This window comes from Monodelphis domestica, chromosome 5 (assembly GCF_027887165.1).
Source record: "Monodelphis domestica isolate mMonDom1 chromosome 5, mMonDom1.pri, whole genome shotgun sequence".
In the NCBI taxonomy this organism is placed as follows: Eukaryota; Metazoa; Chordata; class Mammalia; order Didelphimorphia; family Didelphidae; genus Monodelphis; species Monodelphis domestica.
In genome coordinates, this window is record NC_077231.1 from 121,177,566 (window position 1) to 121,205,564 (window position 27,999).

General features: G+C 46.1%; 1 protein-coding gene across 3 annotated transcripts; it reads right to left on the reverse strand.

Annotated features, from left to right (window-relative positions):
* Nucleotides 1–18: 18 nt before the first annotated feature.
* PTPN6 (protein tyrosine phosphatase non-receptor type 6) lies at nucleotides 19–27,994 on the reverse strand. Of its 3 annotated transcripts, none has more exons than XM_056799195.1 (16): nucleotides 27,671–27,994; nucleotides 19,279–19,401; nucleotides 18,853–19,047; nucleotides 15,138–15,327; nucleotides 14,475–14,591; nucleotides 14,257–14,370; nucleotides 10,779–10,875; nucleotides 10,429–10,508; nucleotides 9,939–10,088; nucleotides 8,160–8,291; nucleotides 7,628–7,782; nucleotides 2,319–2,386; nucleotides 2,083–2,234; nucleotides 1,890–1,984; nucleotides 463–595; nucleotides 19–271 (listed from the first exon to the last, which is right to left on the reverse strand). In XM_056799195.1, exons 1-15 carry the CDS (start codon nucleotides 27,682–27,684, stop codon nucleotides 481–483), a joined length of 1,797 nt encoding a protein of 598 aa, XP_056655173.1. In that variant the 5' UTR covers nucleotides 27,685–27,994; the 3' UTR covers nucleotides 19–271; nucleotides 463–480. The 3 variants fall into 3 exon arrangements, with proteins under 3 accessions (XP_056655173.1, XP_007503742.1, XP_056655174.1); XM_007503680.2 differs by lacking the exon at nucleotides 27,671–27,994 and adding an exon at nucleotides 19,527–19,649; XM_056799196.1 differs by lacking the exons at nucleotides 18,853–19,047; nucleotides 19,279–19,401; nucleotides 27,671–27,994 and adding an exon at nucleotides 15,605–15,750.
* Nucleotides 27,995–27,999: the final 5 nt, after the last annotated feature.

A 27,999-nucleotide genomic window follows, 5' to 3' on the forward strand; every position in this document is an offset into this window, starting at 1 on the left:
CACCAGGAACACGAAGGCTGAGGCACTGGGGGCTTTATTTACAAGCTCAGAGGAGAGCTGGGGTCCCCTTGGCATCCGGGGGGGCTATGTACAGTGACCAGTGTAGGTGAGGAGGGGCAGGGGTGGAGGTAAAGCCATTAAATTAGAAAAGGACTGATTGAAAGGGAGGGAGGGGGGAAGCCAAGGAATAAATACCCAAAGGGAAGGAGTGGGGAAAGAAGCTGGTGTCCTCGATCACCCATAGAGACATCCTTTGGTGTTGGGGATCAGGCTGTAGAGAAGAAGGAAAAGTGGGAGTGAGGGGAGTGCCCAGAAAGAGGGAGTCTCAGGGAAATGGCTGAGGGGTTGGGTAGAGGGGAGGGAGGTTGTCTGAGAAAACTGGGGCAAAGGGGTGGAGCCTGGGGCAGAAGGGCAGCGCCAGCTGCCGGTGTGACCCCAGCAGGGCATGGTGGGAAGAATTACCACGGCATCCCTAAGCGGTCATTTCTTCTTCAGGGATCCTTTGCTTTTCTCTTTTTCAGCAGACCGCTGCTTCTTCATCTTGTCCTCCTTCTTGCTCTTACTCTGCAGGTTCTCGTACACATCCTCCAGGTGCCTACAGTAGCAAAAGGGCAGGCCCATGGTCATGGGGGAGGCCAGGGGGATGGGGGACTGGCGGACCCGACCCAACCTGGTGACCTGGGAGGATCCTTGAAGGCGCGGAGTCCCTGGAGGACCGGGTGATGCTCCTGCCTCCCCTGTGATGGCTGTACTGTGAGCCCCAGAGCCAGCCTGCAAACCACGCTGGACTTGGCCCCCTCATTGTCCAACTCATCTTCCATGCAGGACATGCTGGGGTGCTTGGGCCCCAGAAGGGAGAGTTCCTCCTAGGCAGGCCCAGTGAACTCAAGCAGAGCATTAGAAGAATTTGGAGCCAAAGACTCCAAAAGACGTCAAATCCCATTTCTGACCCTTCCTGGGAAGCGGCGTGCCTTGAGCTCTCTGCATCAAACGGTCATCTATAAAACGCAGGGGGTGGCCTAAAGAATCTCCAGGACCCCTTCCCAGCTCTAAAAAAATGATGCGACTGAATGACGGCAATGGGCTAAGAGGGAAGCATTTTTTTAAGGGGAGGTGGGACAAGAAACAAAACTGAACACTGTATAATGAGAGTGGCTACGACTGGCCCTGGACAAGAGTTGAAAAAAATGTATTTGCCCTTCTTTGCGGAGGAGGATGTGGGCTGGGGTGGCCTATGGATACGGAACACTGCACATATTGGAATACTACAAGACATGGTTGATCTATTGATTGGGTTTGCTCCATCACCTCTCCCTTTTCCCCCTACTTCCTCTCCTCAGCTCTTTCTTTTTTTAATCTTATTAATATTTTTAAAACTAGTCTTAATATTTTAATTTTACCATCTTAATTTTAATTTAATATTTTTATTTGATATTTTAAATTTTTAAATCATTTAAACTTTTTTAATAAAAGAAAATCTTTTGAATAAGAAGGGCTATATTTAGAAATAAAGCTATCCCGAACAATAAGATTTTCAAAAAGACTACGGGATCTATTCCTCTACTTTTCCCCCTTGAATAATGTTTAACTGCAATCCGTGGATAGCAGGGGCAGCTAGGTGGTAAAGAGGATAGAACCTGGAGTAGTTAGGAAAACTCAAGTTCACATCTGGTCTCAGACACTTTCTGACTGTGTGACCCGAGCACATCACTTTCCTCTTTTTGCCTCAGTTTCCTCATCTGTCAAATGAGCTGGAGCAGGAAATGCCAAAGCATTCCACATATCCTTGTCAAGGAAATCCTAAATGGGATCACAAAGAGTCAAAAACAATGGGAAAATGGGAGCCTCGTTGGGCTCCAGAGTCCCCTGAAAGGTGGAGAGTCACTCACTTTGAGGAGGTCCGGGAGGCCTTGGCGTGGGCATTCTTCATGGCTGGGGGGTAGCCGATGTTCCCATATTCGGACTCCACCTGCCCTTTCTGCGCCTGGGGGGAAGGGGGGAGAGAATGAGCCTGGCCTTTTCCTCCACCGCCAAACCAGGCGGCTCCTGCCTCGGATCACCGGCCCGACGCCCGGTTCCTACCTGCAGGACCTCCAGTTTCCTCTTGGTGGTCTCGATGAACTGCGCGATGGCCATGTAGATGAACTTGTACTGAGCCTCGGTCTGGACCATCCCCGAGCGCTGCGCCCTGACCATCTGGATGGTTTTCTGGATGTCGATGTCACAGTCCAGACCTGGGATGTGGAAGGACGCCTCGTCAGGACCCCGGCCTGAGAGCCCCCCATCTTCTCTTCTCACCCCTCCTCCTCCCCTCTCACCTTTGGTAGAAATGGCCTCCATGATCATGTCAATAACAATGATGGTTCCCGTCCGTCCAATGCCGGCGCTGGGGAGAAGGGGAAAAGGGTGGAAATCAGTCCCTGAAGGGCCAGTGGCTCCTGGGGGAAGGCAGGGGTGGTCCCTGTTGCCCTCAGAGGCTGAACAGGACAAAAAGAGAAGCATGAGGGACAGAGAGAAGGCAGCCACTGACTTTTGGCCGGGCTTCTGACAAAACCTCTTACAAGTTTGGTCTCCGTCCACCAGCCCCTTTACGACAGGTTCTCTTTTCCTAGGCACGATCTGGGTCAGAGGTTTAGCACTGTCAGAGAAGGTGGGCAGATTAATTGTCTCCTTCTCAGACGACTTCCTTCCTGCTTCCTCCTGATTTCAGTTAAGTCTGATTTGAGGGAGGACTGCTGCCTGATTTCATTTTTTTTTTAAATTTCAAAAGAGATTAGAAAATATTTTTAGCAGCAATGCAACGATCCAGGACAATTCTGAGGAACTTCTGAAAAAGAACACTGTCCACATTCAGAGGAAGAACTGAGGGAGTAGAAATGCAGAAGAAAAACATCTGTTTGATCACATGGGTTAATGGGGATGTGACTGGGGCTGTAGACTCTAAATGATCACCCTGGTGCAAATATCAATAATATGGAAATAGGTCTTGATCAATAACCCCGTGGATTTGCTTGTTGGCTATGGGGAGGAGGAAAGAACACGAATCATGTAACTATAGAACAATATTCTAAATTAAATAAATTTTTACAAATAACAAAAAGAATATTTTAAAAAATTAAAATAAAAAGATTCAAATTTGAAATGACCCTAGAGGTCACCAACTGCTTTATTTTGTTGGGGGGGTTTTGTACTAAATTTGTGATTTCATTGACCTGGGAGACTTTCTCCTTAGGATACTCCCTTTACCAAGGCAGGAGAAACACCAGTTTTATAACTTAAAGTCTTAACAAGCTGCCTGGGAACACTTCATGAGGACAATTGCCAGGGTCACTCACATAGAGGTATGGGCCAGAAGGAGGATTTGAACTCAGGTCTTCCTGGCTGTGTTTTTTGCTCTAGCCAATACACAATGCTGTGTCTCTACCACCAAGTCCTTTGATCATGCCTGAAATGTCCTCCCTCTGTCTGGTGAACAATCACTCTCTGAACTTTGATTAAGTGCCAGGCACTGTGCTAAGCTCTGGGAATACAAAAAGAGGCAAAAGACAGTCCTGGCTGTCAAGGAGTTTACAATCTAATGGGGGACAAACTATATAGTAGGAAATAATGACCAGAAAGAAGGCCCTGGAATTAAGAGGGGATGGGGAAGGCTTCCTATAGGGATTAATATTCTTTTTTTTTTTTAACTCTTACTTTTTGTATTGGAATCAATACTGTGATTGATTCCAAGGCAGAAGACTGGTAAGGGCTAGGCAATGGGGGTTAAGTGACTTGCCCAGGGTCACACAGCTAGGAAGTGTCTGAGGCCAGCTTTGAACCGAGGACCTCCAATCTCTAGGCCACCTCCAGAAAGAGAACTTTAAATGAAGACTGAAGCATATTTTCTTCTTTTTATTTCTCTTAATTTTTTTTTCACAACATGGCTAATGTGAAAATATATTGTGAATGACTTCCCTATTAGAATGGATACCAAATTTCTTGCCTTCTCACTGGCCAGGGGAGTGGTGTGAGGAGGGAGAGAATTTAAAACTGAAAAGAAATATTCACTAAAAATAGAAAAGAAAATACCATGAGCCCCAAGATGGAATGTCTCAGTCATGGAAGAGCAAGGAGGCTAGTGTCAATTCTTCAGAGCTGAATTCAAATGTTACCCCCCTCCCCAAGTTCTTATTAAATTCAAGATTTCACATACTTCCATAAAGTTTGCATTTTTGTTTTATATTATTTATCAAGTAATATTGTGTATCATGTAATCTGGTCTGCATCTTGCCAATAGGAGGGTGTGAACTCATACATTTATCTCAACTTTTTACTTCCTCCATGGCTTGGAACAGTATGTACCCAACATGTTGCATTAATAACAATGAGAACCAAAAGGCACTTAAAGCCTCCAGATGGTTTTATATCCATTATCTCATTGGAGTCTCACAATAGCCTCATGAGGTAAGTATTGCAGCTATAGAACACCCATTTGAGTGATGGAGAAATTGAGGTTGAAGGACGTGTCCAGAGTCCCAGAGTAACTTCTTCCTGACTCCAAGCCCAGCAGATTATCCACTAAAGCACAGCGACTCTCTTTAATAACAGCTAAAGAAACTGAGTCCATTCCCTATTCTCCTCTAATTCCTTCGGCCTCAGCTTCTCCTTTCCAGGCTGGCCAGAACCTGCTCTGATCCTAGCTCTTGGAATCCTCCTTAACTCCCCACTTTTCCCCCTTATCCCATTGGGAACCCCCTCAGCCAGTTTCCTTAACCACTTTCACAGCACACCCCAATTCTCACCAACCTTCTGCCATGCCTTATTTCACCCCAGAATTCCTCGCTTCTGGCTTTCCTCTCTTCGAGTGGTTTGACTGTCTGCGCTGCGTGCTGTGCCTTTGAGGCTTGCTTTTGGGTTTTCTTCCTTATGGAAATTTCATTTCCCCCTTTTTCCCCCCAAGTCTCGCGAGAAGACTGTTCTTTGGGAGAATGGGAAGGAAGGGGCGTTGGGAACCAGAAGGTGGACTTTCTCCTGGAGCTCCAGGGAAAGAGCTGAGAGCAGGGACCCAACTCGGCTCCATCCTTCCAGCCTAACCTTGAGGAAGACATCTCGCGCGGGAACCCCAGAAGCCAGGTGGACAGGCTCTCAGTCCCTCCCCCCATCTTACTAGATCCGACAAGCTGGTGGCCTGAGTCACACTGTCTAATTTCAAACCCAGTCTGTCAAAAATAACTTCACCCACTTCCTTCCTGTAACGTCTAAATAAAGACCAGGGAGATTTTGAAAAGTTTGCTCCAGGGAACTGGCAAGAATGGTGGCTTCTGGGTAGGCTTCTTCTCCCCCTGCACCAAGGATGTCCCCAGACCCCCTCAGGGATGAGGACTGGGGTCTGGATCCCTGGCACCGAGGCTGCGGGGCTCCCATACCCTTCCTCTAAATTCTTATGACCACCATCTCTCTATCCCCACCCCAAGTTTCCAAACAGAAGGCTTTTCTCACAGGAAGTGAAAGAAATCATGTAACCCCACAATCTGAGGCATGACTTGGGGTTCGGGGCTGACAAAAGGAGCTTATGACAAAATGCACTCCAGTTCTCCTTCATCTCCTGCCCGATATGGGTGAACCCTCAAGCCTGATTGAATTTGGGTTCATGACCTGATTTCTTGGTCACCTCTTAAGAGATCCAAATCTCATTTTATGTTGGAGGACATTGGGTCCTAATTCAACTCAATTCAATGCCCAACCCTCCCAACACTGGCTAAGTGCCTGCTGCACACAAAGCTGGGAGGATGGAGACAAGAACAAAAATAGAAACAAACCCAAAAAATAGTCCTTGCCCTCAAGGAGTTTACACTCTCCTGGTAGAGATGTACTACGATTTGCTTCAGACTATGCAGTTAGCAAAGGGCATAGTTTACTCTTAATTCTGTGAACGTGGCTGATTTTTTTGCCCCAAGAATAAAGTGCTTAGCTAGAGGGCCTTACTGTGGACCAATTCAAGAATGAGAACAGTAAGCAGGAGGACTTCTAGGGAAGTCTATCAGCCCACTTCTCACACAGAGGCAGAGCAGGAGGATAATGGGAGGACCCAGGTTCAAATACTAGTTCTGCTACTTATTATGTGACCTTGGGCAAATCATGGAAGTTCTCTGAGACTCCATTTCCTTGTCTGTTAAAAGAAAGCTTGATCCAATAAATTCCAAGCTTCCTTTGGGCTCTAAATCTAAACCTAAACCTAAATCTAAATCTAAAAGGGACTTCTGAGGTCCCTTTCAACTTTCATTCCTAAATTCTCAATAGATAGTAATTAAAGGGGCAGGTAAATAGCCAGCATAGAATGCTAGGCTTGGAGTCAAGAGGTCCTGGGTTCAAATCTGACCTCAGACACTTCTTAGCTGGGTGACTCTGGTCAAGTCACTTAACCTCAATTGCCTAGCCCTTGCCAGTCTTTTGTCTTAGGACTGATACTAACAAAATAAGGGGTTTATTTTTTAAAAGAAGAAAAGAAAAGAAAAGAAAGAAAAGAGTAATTGGGTTAAATGATAATTTGGCTCTTGTGGGGAATACTTCTTCCTGCATAGTCCAGACTGGGGAGACATAGGGTAAACCTGAGTAGATTAAGCAAATCCTGGGTCTTCAACAGAAATTCAGAAAAGGCAGTGGTAGAATCTACAGCCCTTGCAGCTTCAGAGAAAAGGACAAAGAGAGCTGGGGTCAGGAAGGAGCTCTCCAAAGGAAGGTTCTTCAGGAAAAGGGAGGGTTTCTATCAAGAGGGGATTACAGTTTAGTGTAGAGGGTCCCCAAGCTCGTGAGGGCATAAGATTCAGCACTAGAATGGATCCTAGATGCCATTGCCATTTTACAGACACCATCTCTAAGATCAGGAGTCTGCATAGGGTTGTGGGTAGAGAACTGGCCTGGGAACCTAGATCTGAGTCCTGACTGATCCATACAGGTAGTGTGATCCTGGGGAAGTCATTGAACTTTCAAGTTTTATATAAAATCCTTTTTTTCTTCTCATTTGTATATGAATACTTATTGATGATCTCTAATTTCATAATAAAAAAGATTTTTTAAATCAAATCACTTCAACTGTCAGTGTTCTAAGCAACTCTGGAAGGCTCCAGATACTAGCTGGAATAATTATTGAAATCATAGATGAAGGCCCCAAACAACAAAACAAAAAGCAAAAAAAACCCCAAACAAACCAAAAACAGGACTAGGGTTCTTCTCCTTCTAAATCTCTGCCTTGCAGAATCCGTTACCTTAAAAAATCAGCTTAATCACCTCCTCCCACATCCCTAGACCTCCTTTTCCTTCTCCTCTCCACAAGCTCCACCCTCTGTACTTAGACACATCCATGGGGTTGTCCAGTGACAGAATATAAATTTTCCCAGTGATAAGGACTGTTTCCTCCAACCTGCATCCTCCTCACTTTGCACAGTGCCTGGCATACAGTCGATATTGAATAAATGCTTGTTGATTGATAAGTCGAAGTAAAGCCGCTTGCCCAGGTTCCCACAAGTAGCAAGAAAGCAGAGGTTCAAATACACCTCCTCTTTCTCCAAAGGCTTGTGCCCTGTGATGCCCCCACAAAAATTAAGCAATTTATGGGGAGTGGGGAGGAAGGAGCACTTATCCATCTCACCTGCAGTGTACTATGATGGGTCCTGCATTGTGCAGACTCTCCTGGCACTGGTTGATCTGGTCCAGGAAGCTGAGGACACCTCCAGGCTCACTGGGCACCCCATGGTCAGGCCAGCTCAGGTACTGGTAGTGCCAGATCTTCCTCACCAAGTTCCCCTGAGGCAGGGCACAGGAGCATTGGTACCCACTCCCCTTGCTCTCACCAATCACGAGGACACCACAGTTTTGTTCCTCCCTTTTCCTTCTTTTTTTTAACCCTTACCTTCTGTCTTAAAGTCATACTGAGTATTGGTTCCAAGGCAGAAGAGCTGCAAGGGCTGGGTCACTGGGATTAAGTGACTTGCCCAGGGTCCCATAGCTAGAAAATATCTGAGGCCAGATTTGAACCCAGGAACCCCCGTCTCCCAGTCAAATAGCTGTTCCCACCACCACCACACTCCCTCTCTCGGTGAGGATTGGAGGGGATTGAGTAGGAACCCAAGATCTCTTCCCCAATTGGGCAGACAGAGGGACTCTGCTCTGGGGTCACTTACGTTGTCCAGTGGGGAGACCTGCAGGTACCGGAGCTTATACTCGGGGGCGTCATGCTCCTTGCAATTGAAAACAGAGTATAGACCATAGGATCGCTGGGTCCCAACTTCAGGCCAATATGGCACACACTTGTTCTGGGAGGAGAGAAGGGGGAAAATGGCAGTGAAAAAAAGATAGAGAGGAAATAAGAGAAGGGAGAAGAGATGGACAGAGCAGGATTCCACAGGACTGGCTACTCTCTCAAATACCTTATACCTGTGGCTGGTTGAGAGGCTATGGAGCAACCTGGTGCCATGGAAAGCATGGAGGCAGAAGTACAAGGGGAGCCTTCAGACTAGACTACATCAAGGTCTCTTTAAAGGCCAGATCTCTTGAGAAGACTCAAAAGTGGCAGAGCCCTTGTCCTCAAGAGGCTTACAGTCTAGCCTACTAAGAAAATGATCTTGCTGCCTGCAGATGGGACTTGGGATGTTGCTGTCTCCACCTTGCAGGATCACCCGGCTATGATCAACTCTAAGGAAAGACAACTTGTGAGGAAGGGGAGTGAAGCCTCCATCCTGACTGGATCATAGGGATCGGGCTAGAGGTATTGCATTGCCCTAAAGCCCTTACTGCCTGCTTCTGGACTGGCATAAACCATCTCATTTCAGACCCCAAAGACCCAAGTTTTCATCCTGACTTTTGCATGAATGAATCTGGACATCACTGAGCCTCAGTGTCTTCATCTGTAAATTGAGAGTTGGACAGTGGGACCCAATCCAGTTATATTTGGGATCTACACGTTTTCTAAATTCTCCACCCAAAAGGAGCAGGCAAAGGAAATACCCCTTGTACTGTATGAAGAATGTATTAAGGAATATATTTAGATAAAGCTAGATTCTTATGCTTACTTTAACTCTTTTTTTTTTTAAGCTTTCATTTGGGTTGTCCAGTCATGTCTGACTCTTTGTGACACCACTTGGGGTTTTCTTGGTAGAGATACTAGAGTGGTCTGTCATTTCCTTCTCCGGTTCATTTGATGGATGAGGAAACTAGGGTAAATAGGATTAAGTGACTTGTCCAGGGTCACACAGCTAGTGTCTGAGGCCATATTTGAATTCATGACAAGGAATCTCCCTGACTCCATCCCTGGCACTCTACTGCCTCACCCTGCTTATTTTAACTCTTACTCCAAATGGCATTTCTACATTCTATGGCTTTCCATAGTTTTGTTTTGGTCATAAAAAAGACATAAAGGTCTTATCTCTCAAATAAATGAATGAAAGAGTGAATGAATTCTCTCACCTGGACCAGTCCACAATGCTGTATTTCTAAGTAGCTCAGGCATAAAAGATGGGAAGTGGTGGGGAAGTGGGGTAGATTTGTGGACCAGCATGATAGAGAGGGATTCAGGGTGAGGGAAGAAAAATGAAAGGTCCAATTTTTTTAGGGGTTTTTTTCCCATTTGAATTAGTTTATTTAGTCAATTTAGAACATTATTCCTTGGTAAGGTCCATTTTTTTCAAGTTAATAGGTTTTATGAAATCAGGATTTGGGGTAGTAAAAGTTTTATAGATCCATAAAAATTTAATTTGGGCTAACAGCCCAAGTTCAGTTAGTGCTACCACCTGGCTTTAGATAATTCCCACCATCCTAGACTTCTAGCTCTGAGGTCTTGTGGTAGATGTAGTCTAGACTAGAAGCAGTCAGACCTGAGTTGAGGCTGAGAGGAGAGATCAGGAAGCTTGAGAAGAAGGGAGAAAAGAGAAAGGGGGGAGGAGGAGGAGAAGAATGTGCCATACCCGACCCTTCTCCACCTCCCGGGTAGTCATGACGATGACTTGGGAGTTCTCCTGCCACACCATCTGCCAGAAGTCATTCACTGTGGCATCCAGACAACCCTGGCTGGCGATGTAGATCTTGGCATTCTCGTCGGCGCTCACCAGCTGGTTCTGTGCTCCAAGACAGACAAGGGGCCCATTAGGTTGTGAACGGCTCTAGAGCAGGGATTCTCTTTTCTCTGTGTCTCCAGCCCTTGCCGGGCATCTGGTACGTATTGAATAAAGCTTGTGGACCGACACATGTTGGGAGACGGGATTCCATCACTGACCAGCGCCTAACACAGAAACCTGGAGCTCTGACCACATCCTCATCAGAGTTTCTGTTTGTTCCAGTCTCAAGTCTGTACCGGGTCTGTACACGCTGTTTCCCCTCTCCAGTCCGAGTGCCCGGAGGAGAAAGACCCACAAGCGCTCCTCCCTCCGCCGCCCCAGACTTCACCCAGACACTGACCTTGACATAATTGGCGTTGATGTAATCAGAGCCCGGGATGTTGCTGTCCCGACCTTGCAGGATCACCCTGGTGTGATCAACTAAAGGAAAGACATATTTGAGGAAGTGAGACGGGAAGAGAAGTTAAGCCTAATTAGATCCTAGCAACTGGGCTAGAGGCGTTGGCTCAGATTTGATCTAGTCGGTGGCAGAAGGAAGGAGCAGAGACTCCCCGGAGGAGACCCGGAGATCTGAGCGGGGATGCTTGAGACCCAGCGGGAGGACCCCACAGGGGATGGATGGTGGGGCTGGAAGCTTCAAGGGTGAAGAGGGGGGCTAAAGGCTCCAGGGGGATCCCGGCGGGCTCTCACAAGGCAGGATGTTCTTGTATCGGTTCTTGCTTTTATTCTCAGGTCTCTGCCCTTCGTGCCGATCATACAGGTTCTTCACCTCCTGCTTCTGAAGACTCTAGGAGATGAAAAGGAAAGAAGGAACTTTAGCCCAGGGAGCACAGGGGGAAGAAAGCTGGGCCAGAACCCCAAAACAGAGACTTAAAGGGAGAAGCAGAGGATGGGAAAGAAGAAACAAGACAGGTAGCCCTAGCTAGCCTGGGGATCTCGGCCAAGAGCCTGCTCGAGGACTAAATCACAAATAAGGTGGAGGCAGGGGCAATGTGGGGAGTAGGAGACTCTATTCTCTACACACTTGTCCAAAGAATTTTCCTAAGGCACAGATCTAACTCTACCATTCTCCTGCTCCAAAACACACAGTGGTTCCCTATTGCCTCTGAGCATTTAAAGTCTTCCCCAATCTGCAGTATTTGGGGAGGAAATTAGTTGGGACAAGGAGACATAAATCAGGAAGGAAAAGCTTTGCATGATTTCTGGTAAGTAACTCCTCTTGGCCTCAGTTGGGGTTGAACCAACGGGCTTGGAGTTCCACGATGCTATGTCCTATGTAGAAGGTGACATCCTGAGCCTTGAAGGAAGCTGGAGATTCTAGAATGTGGGAATGAAGAGGGAGAGCATCCCAAGCATAGGAGCTAGTATAGAGGGATGTAGACAAGAGACAGAACATGGTATAGGTGTGAGGATCACCACTGAGGCCAGTTTGGATAGACTGAAGATTCTGGTAAATATTTAACAAGTGACTCTAGAAAAAAATGTGTATAAACTATATGAAGTTTATACATATATATATATATATATATATAAACACACACACATATACATATACATATATATATATATACATATACATATATATATATATATAAAAAATATATATATATATATACACACACACATAACCAGCATAATATGAAAGTTTTCTCCATCACTTTTTAAAAAAAATCTGTACCGTCCATCTTGGAATCAACACTAACATTCAGTTCCAAGGCAGAAGAGTGGTAAAGACTAGGCAAGTGGGGTTAAGTGACTTTCTCAGCGTCACCCACTTAAGAAGGATCTGAGTTCACATTTGAACCCAGATCCTCCTAAGTCTGGTTCTCCATCCACTTACTCAGTTGGCTGCCCCCTCATCACTTTTTAAAAAACTAAACAACTAACAAAGAAATAAAGCAAGCCTTGATTTGTTGCCATGCTCATGTTGAAAATTTAACAATCAGCTCTCATGGAACAGCGACTCCAGCTCATACTCCCTGGGAGTAATGGACAATGAAGATGGGAGGGGAAATTAAGGTCAAGCTGTGAAGGGCTTCAAATGCCAAATAGAAGAGTTAATTTTCATCCTCTTAAGCAGGGGGAATGACCTGATCAGACGTATGATTTAGGGAAACACTTTGATAGCTGTCCTGAGTGGAGGATGAATTGGAGGAGGGAAACCAATTAGGAAACTATTAAAATAATCTAAGTGATGTAAGCAGCTTAGTGGTTTAGTAGAAAGAAAGCCAGGACTAGAAATGGGAGGTCCCTGGGTTCAAATCTGGCCTCAGACACCTCCCAACTTCCTCCCAACTTAATTAGTGACTTTTTTTTTTAAACCCTTACCTTCCATCTTGGCATCAATACTGTGTATTGGCTCCAAGGCAGAAGAGTGGTAAGGGCTAGGCAATGGGGGTTAAGGGACTTACCCAGGGTCACACAGCTGGGAAGTGTCTGAAATAAGTGACTTCTTAACCCCCATTGCCTAACCCTTACCATTATTTTGCCTTGGAACCAATACATAGATTGATTCTAAAATGAAAGGGAAGGATTTTTTTTTTTAATGTTCTAAGTGAGAAGGGATTAAACCCTGGATGAGGTGATATAACAACTTGATAGATTGACACGGCATCAGGAAGACCAGAGACACTAGCAGGGCAAATGTCAGTCTCAGTTTCCTCTTCTCCCTAAAGGGGATCGAGATCATACTTATCTCGAGGATTGTTTTTGAGAATAAAATGAGCGTGTGTGTAGATACATGTATATAAAGTACTTTGCAAACTTTAAAGTGCTTCATAAATGTTTGCTACTATCATGAAGTATCTGGTATTTCTATGTGTGGATGGAAGAAACAGATGCAAGAATTGTGGGAGTAGAAGAAAGATCCGTCGATCGGTGGTATTCTATGAGAGAAGAAGAGAGAGAACCCTCTTCCCCCATCTTCTCAGTCTTTTCGTACCTTCTACTTCACTCTCTCTCCCTCCCCCAGGGACACGACTTTCCAGCTTCCCTAGCTCCCTTCAGGTCCTAGTCAACATGCCACCTGCTACAGAAAACCATTCCCTATTGTAAAAATTTAAAAAAAATTATATCTCTAATAATAAAAATTCACACTATCCCCCTTAATTCTGGTGTCTTCTCTCTGTCGGTTATTTTCAATTTATCCTAACATGCAGCTTGTGTGTGCACACCTCCTTAGCCTGTGAGCTCCTTAAGGATGAGAATTGTTTTTATCTTTTTTTTATAGCCCTTAATAAATATTTATTGACTATTAGCCACTGGTAACAAACCTGGGTGACTGGAAAGTATTCATTAGGATTTTGAACCCTTAGACTTCATCCCCCAGAAATCCTTCAGTATTTCCCAGAATTCCTCTCTACCACACTGCATGGTCATGTCTGTTTGTAGATGGGTGTCTCCACCCTCTCTGCCTCTTTTATTTCTTGTGACTTGAGTTAGTTAGCTCCCTTTAACTCTAGTTTTTGTTTTAATAAATCTCATATAAATATAAAACTTGAGTTATTGCATATTCATTTTAATACTCACACATAATAAGTCTCAAAAGTAATAGAGGGGGCAGCCAGGTGGCTCAGTGGATAGAAAGCCAGGTCTGGAGACAGGAGGCCCTGGGTTCAACTCTGATCTCAGACACTTCCCAGCTGCATGATCCTGGCCAAGTCACTTAACCCCCATTGTCTAGCCCTCATCACTCTTCTGCCTTGGAATTCTTGATTCTAAGTATTGATTCTAAGATAGAAGGTAAGAGTTTTTAAAAAGGCAATAGAAAAGGGTTTAAAAAGGGTTCAGGTTTAAAAAAAAAGGCAATAGAAAAATTTGGAAGAGGGGAAGGTTTGAGGGAAAAGATAATGAACTCTGTTTTGGACATGTGAGTTTCAGGTGCCTCCGTGACATCCACTTTGGAAGCATCGAAGGCCAAAATCTGCCGCCAGTTATCTAGATTAGGAGTCATCCGTGGAGAGAGGATGATTAAGCTCAGGGAGTGGATGAGGTCCCTGAGAGAGTATCGGGAAAAGAAGAAAGCCCTAGACAGAGCCGTGGGCAACACCCATAATTATGGGGCATAACCGGCCTCGCACCCAATAGGCAATGAATAAATATGGGTTCCATTCGGCAATGCAGCCCGCTGGGACGGTAACCCACAGGGCACTGGGTTCGGCAGGCTCACCTCAAACTCCTCCCAGAATCCAGCCTTGGACGTTTCCTCTGCCTGCTGCTTCTTGTTCAGCTCCAAGACCCGGTTCTCTATGTCTGCTGCATTCACTCTTGTGGCATAATAGGGCTGTGGAGAAAATTGGGCAAAGGGAAGGGAGGGAGAGTCCGGGTCAGGGGATTCCGAGGCAGAGCCAGGAGCAGCAGACAGACGCTGGGGGAGCCTCTGCTCACCTGGCGCAGGTAGACGAAGGTCCCCGAGGCCTCCTCGATTCCCGTCTTCTTGAAATGTTCCACCAGGTCTGTGAGGCTGTCGAAGGTCTCAGAACCACCCACTGTGTAACGGCTAGCCTGAGAGATCCGGGAGAAGTGAGAAGAAGAGACGGAAGTCCCAAGACCTCTCCTCGCTCACTTCCCCCCTAGGATAAATCTGGAAATCCTGGCCTCACCCTTGCCTGTCCCCTCTAACCAGGGTGGACCTTCCCCTGCTGCTTTTTGGGGGGCGCTCTCCCCATTTATACTCTCTTTTATAAAAGTCTTTATTCACAGAAAAACCATTTTTGACCATGGTTTTCTGCCATTTTCAGATTCCGGTTTTCTCCCTCCCTCTGTCCATCCCTGAGAGTGGATACCACTGAGAGACAGATTATAGGCTACATTAGGTAGTATAACAATATAGGCTATACCTCTATAAGTGACTGATAACCTTTGAGATAATAAATAGTTTGATACAGGCTCCCCCAGCGCTTTGGTGGAATCCAGACCTCCATGTTGGGCAGAAGCCCCACACGGCCCATCCCATAATAATCTCCCATTGGGACTCTGTAGCCCAGAGGGCAGGGGGCCAGCAGGCTCCCCCAGGCCTCCCGGCCATGCCTGCCATGATGCTCGGCTCACCTCACACATCACTTTGATGTGAGTGACTCTGAGTGGGGAACCTGGGCCAGCCTTGGGCTGGTCGCTGAGCACCGAGAGCACAAAGTCTCCAGGCTGGCTCAGGCTCTCGCGAACCAGAAACATCCAGGGTTCCCCCTTAGCCTGAAGCAGCGTCTCCGCCTGGGCTCCAGAAATGTGGCCGTGGTACCACCTGATGGGACAGAAGAAGGAGTTGGGCTAGGGATGGCGTCCCACGAAGGGGGAGATTCAGAGCAGAGATGAAAAGGGTCAAGAAGACGGGGAGCGGGAGAGCCAAAGGAGAAATGAGAAACGGGGAGCAGGGGAACGAGAGGAGATGCACCCAGGCCATAGGCAGAGGCCAGGCCGGATTAGGAAGCACCCTCGAGGGCCAGGCTCAAAGCTGTCTCTGTGGAGCAAAGGGCAGGAGAGAGGGGAAGTGGAGTGAAGAAGAAAGTCCTGGAAAATACCCTTCAGGGAGAGGCTGGAGCTGGCGCTGGAGAGGGGGACCAAGAGGAGCCCAAGATCCCATTGCAGTAGAGAAGGGACGGGACTGGGGGGCTGTGGGGTTCAGGGGTCAGGCCAGAAAGCAGAACTGGAGCCTTTCCCCAACATCTCCCCAACTAGTTCCCTAGAGGAAACAGTTAACCCCAGGGCTGGCCAGCCCCACAGGAAAACACGTGATGGAAAAAGCAAAACGCTCCCTCTGGGGAGAGAGTGAGAAGTGAGGTTTCTTCAGCCTGGGGGATGGGGGGGGGAGTTGAGATTTTCCAACCGCAGGGATGATGGGGTAGGAGGGGGAGGGGAGGACAGACTTCAGAAAAAGAAGCTCATTTTTTCAGTGCTCGCGTAGAAGAGGCTGGGGCCTCACTGACCACTGACCCAAGGACCCAAGAGTTTGCTTCCCAAACTCTACCATCTGATCCCAGAGCTGGGTCAAGGAGACCCCTGGAAAGCTTCCTCCTGGGTCCCCCACCTCCAATAACAGGATGAGGAAGTGTCCATGCAAATACTGACTTGCCCACAGGCAAGGACTCAGGTACCGAGGGGGCGGATGCAAATTCCCAAAGGAAACCACTTTGAACCCAAAGGAAAGGGAAGAGAAGGGTGAAGAGGAAGAAGGTTGTGGGTAAACTCTCTTTTCTACCCAGAGAGTACCCTGTGGGACAACTCAGACACCCACCAATTGCTCACAGTCATCTCTTTGAAGCTCTCCCTCAGTCTTACTCAAATCCGGTGTCTTCACTATCCCCCAGTCCTTGGCTCTGCCTCTTCTATCTTTTTTGATTGTTTATTTTAACCTTTATCTTCTGTCTTATAACTTATTTGAGTATGGATTCCAAGGCAGAAGATCAGTAAGGTCTAGGGCAAAGAGGGTTAAGTGATTTGCCAAGGGTCACACAGCTAAGATGCGTCTTTGAGCCCAGGACCTCCTGTCTCTAAGTGGCTCTATCCACTGAGTCACCCAGCTGCCCCTCCTGGCTTCCTTTAATTCCTTTTCCTGCTCACCTTGACTCAAGTCCATTGGCCAGTGTCATTCCCATGGATAATTCAAACTTTTGTTTATTGAGTCCCTCAATAGCATCCCTCGCTTCTGTCCTTTATGATCCTCAACCTTCCTTTCCAACCTCCCCACGCCATGTCCTTGGTAGACCTAAGTGGAAATGGAAAAGGCTAAAGGAACATGGCGGATGGGTGTGTAAAAAAAAAAAGTTTGAAGCAGCAGAGTGGGCATTGCTGAATGAGCAAGGAAGGAGCAGAAAATTGAGGTTGGGTGCCAGGTCTGAAGCTTTCCCATTTAGAGATGAAGTCCCGAAAACGTAATGAATAAGATCTCTGTGCCAGGGTGGAAGAAGGTATCTAGTGGCTTGCTCTAAGAACCTTTTCTTAGTCTTATTTTATTTGATATTTCAAATCAATGACTTGGGCTAATGGCATAGAAAGCCTACTTTGCTACTTGACAGATAATGTAGAAAGGACAAGAAAAGCTAATAAGATAAGAGAACCAAGATTCATTAGGTGCTGACCAACTCATTGCCCAAGAATAGGATGGGCCAACGTGGTTTGGCAGAAGGTAATGGGAAAACATCTGGATATTTTAGTTGATTGCTAGCTTAATTTCAGAATCATCAAATCTTAGGCTTGGAAAGGACAGAAGAGGCTTTCTGGGCCAAGCAATACCCAAGCTTGAATGCTTTCTATAATATACCCAACAAATGGTCATCTAGCCTTCTTCAAAGATATGAAGAGCACTGGGATAGTTGTTTCTTCAAAAATGAACGAGGAATTAAAAGGACTGTGTTCAGACTGAGAATTCCTCTGGACTCTGATCTGGCCACGTCTGGTATATGGTCCTCAATTCTGGGCACATTTTTCCAAGGGGCACCGATAAATATGGTCTGCAAATCATGTCAGGTGAGGACAGATTGATGTGACTGCAGACATTTAGGCTAGACAAGGGCAGATCAAGGGAGAAGATGCTCTCCTTCTGGAAAAGAATCAAATTGATTCTATGTAGCTTCAGATTGAAGAAGGAGCAGCAATAGATAAAAGCTACAAAGAGGTAGATTTGGGCTCAAAAGAGAAAGAACTTTCTAAAAAGAGCTGAAGCTGTCCATCAGTGGACAGTCTATCTTTGGGGTAATTAAACATCCAAGTGTAATGACCACTTACAGGCATGTCATAGAAAGGATTCTTGGGGCAGCTAAGTGGCCAGCTGATAGAGAGCCAGGCTTGGTGATGGGAAGTTTTGGGTTCAAATCCGGCCTCAGATAAATCACTTAGCCATCACTACTTAAGTCTTTATTGCTCTTCTGCCTTGAAACTGATAGTATCAATTCTTTTTTCTTAAATTTTTTAAATTAATTTTTTTAATTTAAATTATTTTTATTTTTTAAATTTAAATTAAAGTATCAATTCTTTTTTCTTAAATTTTTAAATTTTAAATTTTTAGATTTTAAATTTTTAAAAAAACCTTACCTTCCATCTCAGAGTCAATGGCTCCAAGGCAGAAGAGTGGTAAGGGCTAGGCAATGGAGGTTAAGTGACTTGCCCAGGGTCACCCAGCTGGGAAGGGTCTGAGACCAGATTTGAATCTAGGATCTCCTGTCTCTAGGCCTGGCTCTCCATCCACTGAGCCACCCAGCTGACCCCTATCAGTTTTAAGACAGAGGGAAAGAGCAAAAGGAAGAAAGAAAGGGTGAGAGAGAGAGAAAGAGGGAAAGGAAGGAAGCAAGGAAGGAAAGAAGGAAAGAAGGAAGGAAAGAAAGAAGGAAAGAAGGAAAGAAGGAAAGAAGGAAGGAAGGAAGGAAGGAAGGAAGGAAGGAAGGAAGGAAGGAAGGAAGGAAGGAAGGAAGGAAGGAAGGAAGGAAGGAAGGAAGGAAGGAAAGAAGGAAGGAAGGAAGGAAGGAAAGAAGGAAAGAAGGAAAGAAAGAAAGAAAGAAAGAAAGAAAGAAAGAAAGAAAGAAAGAAAGAAAGAAAGAAAGAAAGAAAGAAAGAAAGAAAGAAAGAAAGAAAGAAAGAAAGAAAGAAAGAAAGAAAGAAAGAAAGAAAGAAAGAAAGAAAGAAAGAAAGAAAGAAAGAAAGAAAGAAAGAAAGAAAGAAAGAAAGAAAGAAAGAAAGAAAGAAAGAAAGAAAGAACTTGTGTGACCCCTGGACTAAGAGGTGAGGGCCACAGCTAAACTGTCTTTTAAGAAGTTAGGGGTAACAGCTGCCTCACCTCTCACTGGTGGGGTCGGAGCAGTTGAGTGGGTATTTGAGGTGGATAATGGTGCCATCACGGTCCTGTAGGACGCCCTGCTGCTGAGTGTAATACTCCACCAGCTCTGTCAATGTGGCAAACTTCTCTCCTCCATAGAGATCGTAGAAATCCCCAGAGTTCTGGATGCGAATGTGGGTCACTTGGTCTCCTACCCTGTGGGACACCAACCAGGAACAGTGGGAAGGGGCCGTGGAAGGCTCCAGGGCAGAACAAGAGCTGAAGGATGGGGCAGGGAGCCATGGACAGCTTAGGAACCGGAGGTTTGCCAGAGGGAAGAGTCTCCTCCGTGGTGGCACCAGGCCATGGGGAAGCCCAGGGAGCCCTGAGGATATTCCTGGGTGGAGGGAGGGAGGCAATTAGCCCAGAGGAGTCAAAGGCACCCACCTGACCGAGAGGGAAAAGTCTCCCTGGTTCTTTCTGCTGGGCCGGGCCAAGAAGCTCCCGTGGACTCCACGGCCCTTCAACAAAGTCTCAGCATCCAACCCACTGAGATCTCGGTGAAACCACCTGCGGAAGGAACGCAGAGCCGGGGGTGAGGGTAACAGAAGGGGAGGCTGGGGGCCATCCGCCAAGGGGAGGAAGGCAGGGAAGAGCTCGGCCGCCCTGTAGCAGCTCTAGCACCCTGTCCTTACCTCACCATCCTGGGAAGGCTTCCTTTGGTGCCACTAATGGGAGAGGAGGAGAAGGAAAGAGAGGAGGCCCAGGTCAGGCTGTGAGCTCTCCCCTGGTACTGCACTGGCCCCAGCGGCACCACTAGCTCAGGGCAGCTGAGGGGTGGGGGGGCGGGGACAGGAAGGGGTGAGGCCAGACCCCCACAGGGAACTCACTTCTACTTCTCCTTTTGCTGCAGAGCCCAGAAAGCAGAGCCTGGCGGGGTGGGAGGGTGGCCCATCTCACTCAAGCATGTGATTTCTTAACACACATGGAACATGCCATGCAGGAACATGCTCGCGCGTGTGATGGAGACATGCACACAAAAACACATCAGCTTGTCCGCACACCTGCTCCCCAAGGCCACACGTGACCTCCCACGCAAAAGCTGCTCCTATGTGTGCAGGAGGCAAGTCACCCAAACAGGGGAACTGGGGACTTCTAACCCTTCTCTCCTCCCCTCGTCCAAGTCCCTCCTCCATCTTGATTGCTTCTCTGGTCCCTGTCCATGCTCAGAAGAGAAAGAGAACAAGCTGGATGGAGTCAAAGCCCAGTGACAATGGGGGCTGGGACCAAGGAGGGCAAGGAAGAGGACGGCCCAAGGGCAGGGCTTGAGCAATAACGTGCAAGAAGGAGAAGAGCCCTCTTCCTGCCCCAGCAAGGTATGGAAGGAGGATAAGGGGCAAGATGAGCTCCGGGTGCTCCCCACAGGACCCCAGAACCCTGCCCCCACTTTCTGGGTCAGCCTGTCAGAGCAGGTCCTGGCTAACCTCCTAGCTTGGTAGAGAGCACACGGTTGGGAGTAGAAGGGGATCTACAGCTTGAGGAAGAGGACTGGGAGCTTCTAACCATCAACAGTCATTTTAATTACTTATTTTAATTCCCACCAGTCAATTTTCCCAAAGGAACCCAGTCGCATGGCCAGAGCTCTGGCTTTGGAACCGAGAGACCTGCGTTCTGATTCCAGGAGTAATGCTGAATCCCCTCACCTGGCATTTGCCTCTCTGATTTCCCTCTCCTTACCTGCAAAATGGTGGGGTTGGAGGAGGTCCCTTCTAGCTCCTCTGGACACCATCCATTCCTACACTACTGGGAGGTTCTCCCTCCTCACCCTGGTCCCCTACCCTGAAATTCTTAGGACTGGAAAGGATATGGCCAACCACCAAATGATCAGGAAAGCGTGATTGCCACCACCATCCGTGGGATTGCATTCTGGGAGAAAAATTGACCCAGAGCATCCCAGCGTCCCGGGATTTCGGTAAGCCAAGGAGACTGCAATAGGAAGGCAAAAGCTATACTGTCTTTGCTGTTTAAGGTCAGAAAGGGAAGGGATTTGGAAAGACTAGGTGGGCCCCAATTAGAAGATAGCCAGGTGGGGTAGCACACTGAGATTCGCACCCAAGGTCTTATTCACACTGCAATCTACAAATACCACTGCCAAGCTTTTGTGGAGCCCCTACTAAGACCTGAGCCAGGCCCAGACAAGTGCTAATTAGAAGGGCTAGGAGCTGGGAGTACAAAGAAAGGTAAAAACCCTTCTCAAGGAGCTCACATTCCTGCAATACGGAAATCAGCTCAGCATGTACCCGTTCCATACCAGGGAGGTGTCTGGGAATCTCAAAGGAGAAGGAGCTAAGAGCATCGAAGGGCAGTCAGAAATGTCGCTATAAATGGTGGGATTTAGAAGCCAGGGAAAATCAGAGGTGGAAGCAAAGGGGCAGCCAGACCACAAGGGCAAAGACACAGAAGGAACAGCAAAAGGCAGATTGCAGAGTTGGCCAAAGTGGGCAATGGATTAAGAAGGTGGGAATGTACCAGGGGAACATTGTACCCAAGTGACAGCAATATTGTGCAATAGGGTGGTCCAAGCCAGTCTCCAAGGGCCTGTGCTGAAAAAGACCATCTGCTTCCAGAGGAAGAACTGATGGAGTCTGAATCCAGACCAACTCCGGCTTCTTTCACTTTCCTTCCTCATTTGTTTTCATTTGAGTTTCCTTCCACAAAAGGATTACTATAGACGAATGTTTTACATGTTGCATGTGTAACGTCTAGATCAGATTCCTTATCATGGGTGGTGCTATTTGAGATTCAAAAATCCTTTTTAAATGTTGGAAACTGTTTTCACATGTAATTGCAGAAAAATGAAATTAAATTTAAAAAAGAAGGAGAAGAGGGCAGGAAGGCAGCCAGTTGTGAAGGGCTTTGGAGACCAAAACAGAGGATTTTAGACTGGATCCTGAAGGGCAGCGGGAGCTGATGGAGTTTATTGATTGGGAGTGAGGGTGGGGAAGAGATGGCAAAATGTGAACTTTAGGAAAATCACTTGGGGAGGATGATTTGGAGCAGGGAGAGACTTGAGGCAGGGAGACCTCGTAGAGGTCTACTGTACGGAGTCCAGGCAAATTCTGGAAAGTCATTTCCTTGGTTTGCCGTTTCCTTCCCCAGCTCATTTGACAGATGAAGAAACTGAGGCAAAAAGGGTGAAGTGACTTGCCCAAGGGTCACAATTTGGAACTCTCCAAAAGTTACTAAACTGTGCGTATCTTTTGCCCTGGAAATAACATTACAAGTCTTAGGTCCCAAGGAGGAGGAAGAGGAGAAGGAGGAGGAAGAGAAGAAAATGACCCAGGGGTTCACCAATATTTACAGACACCCTTTTTGTAATAGCAAATAGCTAGAAATAAAAAAGGTGCCCATCAGGGATATGCTTGGGGATGTAGACTCTAAACAATCACCCTGGTGCAATTATCAATAATATGGAAATAGGTCTGGATCAATGGCACATGTAAAACCCAGAGGAATTGAGCACCAGCTTGGGGGGGGGGGCAGGGAGAGGAGGGGAGGGAAAGAACAAGAATCATGTAACCATGACAAAATGCTCTAAATTAATGAATTAAATAAAATTTTTTAATTTAAAAAAAGGTGCCCATCAAATGGGGAATGGCTAAACAAAACACAGTATTAGAATACTCTGTTGTTAGATAAAGGGGGAACTATTGGAGTCTTATTGCAGTTCAAAGCATTCCATTTTTTGTTTTATTTCCTTCATGAGTTTTTTTTCTTGTATATGCAATGTGTGTCTTCTTTTATGGCATGAGGAATATGGAAATATGTACATACAGTACATAGTATAACCCAGCACTAGTCTAACCCAGAGCAGACTATTTACCACCTTGAGGAGGTAAGAGGAGAAAAAAGAAAAGAAAGAAACTGAATTGGAAAATATCAGATAGCAATGGTCAAAAACTTGTTTTTACCTTTAATTGAAAAATTAAAAAGTTAAAAAATACTGTGTGATCCTGGGCAAGTCACTTAACCCCCATTGCCTAGCTCTTACCACTCTTCTGCCTTAGAACCAATAAACAGTATTGATTCTAAGACAGAAGGAAAGGGTTTAAAAAAAAGTTGAAAAATAAAAATAAAGGGATCCGTTATTTGGACCCTCAGGCTCTGCAAAAATATATATATATTTTGGTTTTGTTCAATTATTTTGGTGATATCTGACTCTCTATGACTCCATCTTGGGGTTTTCTTGGCAAAGATACAGGAATGGTTTGCCATTTCCTTCCCCAGCTCATTGGACAGATGAAGAAACTGAGGGAAAAAGGGTAAAGTGACTTGCCCAGAGTCACCCAGCTAGTCAGTGTTTGAGACCAGATTTGAACTCAGGAAGATTCTGATTGCAGATCCTGTGTACCACGTAACTGCTCCAAAATGGTAAGACTATTATTTTGCTGTAAAATGAGGAAAGAGATGAATTTGTGGAAACCTGAAAAGACTGGTATGAATTGATGCAGAGGGAAGGGAAGAGAATCAGGGGAGAGATATTTACAAAAACAAGACCATCCAGACAATTTGGAAGGACTCTTCCCCAGTGATTCTGCCCCTCCACTCTGTGAGGAACCATCATTCCAGGGGACCAAATATGCTTCCCACCTCCCAAAAGATTGGTGACAGACTGAAACATATTTTTTTACATGACTAATATAGGAGCTTATTTTGCTTGAATATGCATACTCCAGACAAATGTTTCCTTCCTTTCCCCCCTGCCCACGGGGGCTTGAAAGGGAGAGAAAATAAATACTTATTAATTGAAAAGATAAAAAATAAAATTCCAACACAGGTCAGGTGAGAGGTGATCAAAGTGATAATCCCAAGAGTGAAGAGAAGGGATGTCCAGGAGAAGTGTGACAAAGGATGAGTGTGGGGGGCAGCTGGGTAGCTCAGTGGATGGAGAGCCAGGCCTAGAGATGGGAGGTCCTAGGTTCAAATCTGGCCTCAGACACTTCCCAACTGTGTGACCCTGGGCAAGTCACTCGACCCCCATTGCCTAGCCCTTACTGCTCTTCTGCCTTGGAATCAATACATAGTAGTCCAAGATGGAAGGTAAGGGTTTTAATAAAAAATAAAAAATTTTAAAAAACGATGAGTGTGATTGAGGCGTTGAGAATGATATTGAGATGTCAAGCCTGGATGACTGGGAAAATGGCGGCATCTTTCATAGGAATGAGAAAATTGGGAAGAGGGAAAGAGAATGAATTCTGTTTTGAACATCTTCAACTTGGTTTGATTGGTGATTCAGGACTGAACTTGGGAAGGAGATTAGGGCTACAGAAATAGATCTGATAATCATCTATAGAAAGATAAGTGAGCCTGTGGTGATGGGTGAGAGCATCCAGTGAGAGAGCATAGAGGGAAGAGAAAAAGTGGGACCAGACAAGAGTGCTGGGGAAATACCAGCAGCTGGTGGGCATGATGTATATGAAGTCCCACCAAAGGAAATTGAGAAGGATTGGCCAGAAAGGGGAAGAAGAGGAGGGCAGCTGGGTGGCTCAGTGGATTAAGAGCTAGGCTTAGAGATGGGAGGTCCTGGGTTCAAATTTGTCTCAAATACTTCCGTGCTGTTTGACCTCGACAAGTCACTTAATCCCCACTGCCTAGCCTTTACTGACCTTCTGCCTCAGCAAATACAGTACATTCAATACAGGATATAACAATAGAGTATATAATTTAGTATTGATTCTAGGGAAGGAGGGAAAGGGAGAGGGAGGGAAGGGAGGAGAGAGAGGAAGAGAGAGAGAGAGAGAAACAGACAGACAGACAGAGAGAAAGACAAAGAGAGAGAAAGAGAGAGAGAGAAACAGACAGACAGAGAGAGAGAGAGAGGGAGGGAAGGAGAGAGAGAGAGAGAGCGAGAGCGAGAGCATATGTATGGGAACATTCGGAAGGGAAGGGAAGGGAAGGGAAGGGAGAAAGATGTGGGTGGGGCAGATCCAGGAAAGAGTGATGTACAAAAAAATAGAATCAAGAATCCATGAAGGTAGCCAACAGTATTAAAGATAATTCAAGGATGAGGATTGAGAAAAGGTCTTTAGTTTGGGCAACTAAATGATCTTTGGGAACCTGGAAAGAGCAGTTTCCTTGAATGATGAAGTCCAAAGCCAGAATGCTGAGATTTTATAATTGATGGTGAAGAGAAGTGGAAGTATCCATCATAGAATGTTGTCTCAAGGAGTTCAGTAGAGAAAAGCAGAGCTATGGGATATATAGATAGATCAGATCAAGGGAGGATTTTTTAAGGAAGGGCATGTTCTGGTTGGTGGTGAGCAGCAGGCAGTGGAAAGCTGTCAATAGCAGAAAAGGAAAGGCTGAAGATTAGGAAGATGCTTAGAGAGAGATGGTGGGAACTATCTGCTGGAGACACAGGAGGGAGCAGTCAAAGGTGCCTGTGGAGAGGTTTCTTTGACCACAACAAGGGCTACCTCTTCATGCTGGTCATCGGTGACTCAGGGGAGAGTGGGGGGAACATGTCTTAGTGACCAGAGAAGATGAGGGATGGAAAAGAGGGAGTTCTTGGTGAATGGCCTCCATTAAAATTTTTTTTTTTGGTGAAAGGAGATAAGGTGAGGACTTTATACTTTATTTATTTTTAAACCCTTATCTTCTGTCTTGGAGTCAATACTGTATATTGGCTCCAAGGCAGAAGAGTGGTAAGAGCTAGGCAATGGGGGTCAAGTGACTTGCCCAGGATCATACAGCTAGGAAGTGTCTGAGGTCAGATTTGAACCTAGGACCTCCCATCTCTAGGGCTAGCTCTCAATCCACTGAGCTACCCAGCTGCCCTCAGACTTTATACTTTATTCTGAGTCTTTATTTAGAGGAATTCATCCTTGTGTTCCCACTCTTTGCTTCATCCCAAATATACAATGAGTTGCTAAGTCTTGTCAATTCTCTCTCTCTTTCAGCTGAGGAGGAGGGAGCAATGAAGTAAGAGGCTAGAAGAGAGCTGAAAAGCTTTGGAACAGCCCCTGGAGTGAGTGGAATAATGAATTGATTATGGAATCATATCAGGATTTCCTTCCTGGGTGGCACAGTGGATAGAGCAGCATACCTGGAGTCAGGAGGACCTGGGTTCAAATCTGTATGACCCTGGGCAAATTACTTAATCCTGATCACCTATCCCTTGCCACTCCTGTGTTTTATTTTTGATACAAAAGGGGCAATTAGGTGGCTTAATGGATAAAGAGTCAGGTCTGGAGTTCAAATTTGACCTCAGACACTTCCTAGCTGTGTGACCCTGGGCAAGTCACTGAACCCCCCATTGCCTACACCTTACTGCTCTTCTGCCCTGGATTCTAAGACAAAAGGTAAGGGATTTGCTTTTTTGTTTTTGTTTTGTTTTAAAGAATTGATATTGATAGAAGATAAGGGTTTAAAAAAAAAGAATTGCCTTCCTATAGTTACATAAAATAAATTTATAGCACATCAGGATGGCAGCAAAGACAAAGTAAGGAATTCTTTTGTTCTGAACCTTGACTTGGAGGATTTCATTCTTGTATCCTCACTCTTCCTTCACCCCAGATCTTGTCAATCCTCCTTTAATATGTCTATATATTCTCTCAATTGAAACCAAGCCTGCCCCAAGCTGGCACTTTACATTTGATCATTTGGTCATCACAACTGGGAGGAAGATGCCCTTCGATCCCCATTAGACAGAGGAAGAAAACAAAGATAGAGATGAAGTAACTGGCCCCAGGTCCCATGGCTGAGACCCTCTAAACTCAGGTCTTCCTTTCTCTAGTCCTGAAACTCCCTCTAGCTGACTCTAAAAAGTGAGGAGTCTGAAGACAGGGAAATTATTTCAATAACACAAACATGAGAGAATAAGGGACTGGATTATGTACTGATGATGGGAGAGAGTAGACCGTATTAGGTCCATTAGAGCAAATCCTTAACAAAATTTTCTATCTTTATAAACCTCTTCCAGCACTTATAATGGAGCTACGTATATACTAGGTGCTTAATAAGTGTTTATTAAATTGATTTTAAAAAAAGAACTTTGAAAGAAAATGGAAAGGACTTGGTCCCCCAAAGGAGAAGGAGGGAGTAAAGAGAATTCTGAGATTCCAAGCCCAGTTTCCTGGAAGAATGGCAGAAAGAAGAAGTTGAAGATGGGGTACAGTTTTAGATGGAGGCGGTTAGAGATACCAGACCAGGGATCAGGGTCTGGAATTATAGATTGGAGTTTTGCAGAAAGAGAGAGAGAAAGAGACACACAGAGATAGGAAAGGGAGAGAGAGAGACAGAGAGAGAGAGAGACAGAGGGGGAGAGGAGAGGGAGAGAGATGGAGAGAGACCACAGTTCCAGCAGTGAGAATGAATGAGTGGATGGATGGTGGCCTTCAAGAAGAAATCGTACAAAAATAAAATCAGGGACCTTAGTGCTCGAGTCCTGAAAAATACATTTGGGGGGGGGGGGAGAATAGCAAGTTATGTCCCCAAAAGGGTCTCATGGGAGCCACCAAAGTGAGGGCACCCATTTCTTTTGCTCCTCTAAGCTCAAATGGAGGCGAGTCCCGGTTGCTTTAGGGGCTGAGATAAAGGTAAATCTGGGCAGAACCAAACTTCTCTGAGAAAAATTCAACTTCCCCTTTCCTTTTCCTCCCCCACAAAACGTTCCAGTACAAAGCCTGTTAACTAATTAATGGCCAGTCTGCGCTGACCACCACTCTCTAGAAAACCAAGACCCCCTCCCCCCTTTCTAGATTCCGATTCCTCTTCCTCTGCCAGAACAGAACCGAGGCCCAGAGGGGAGAAGCTGGAGGGAGCCAGAGGGGTGACTTACCCCGAGGACAACATCTCTCTCCCCCAACGGTAGGACCTGGGCGGTTGCCACAGCCAGGGCAGGCCAAGTGAAGGCACTGAGCTCAGGGATTCCCTATTACAGCCCCCACAGGCTGGCCCAGCCAGGTGAGAGAAGAAACTCCGGAAAACTAGAGATTTCCTTATGCATGGCAGGTGGGGGCAGGGGCATCCCAAGGACAACCCACTGAGTTAATGATCCACAGAGAGGGGACCCGCAGGGGATAGGGGCGGGCCTGGCACAGAGACCGCCCTACCTGGGCAGCTTGTCTAGGAATCACCTGCAAATCCTGGCCTGACTCTTTTTTCTTT

Bases quoted from the DNA above. Each gene is read 5' to 3' on its own strand.
- PTPN6 (XM_056799195.1), bottom strand. The intron at 19,048-19,278 runs GTGGGTGCCTTT...GGTGTCCCACAG, and splicing joins GACTTTTCCCTCTCGGTCAG to GGTAGGAGACCAAGTGACCC. The intron at 10,876-14,256 runs GTGAGCCTGCCG...TTCATCTCCTAG, and splicing joins GATTCTGGGAGGAGTTTGAG to AGTCTTCAGAAGCAGGAGGT.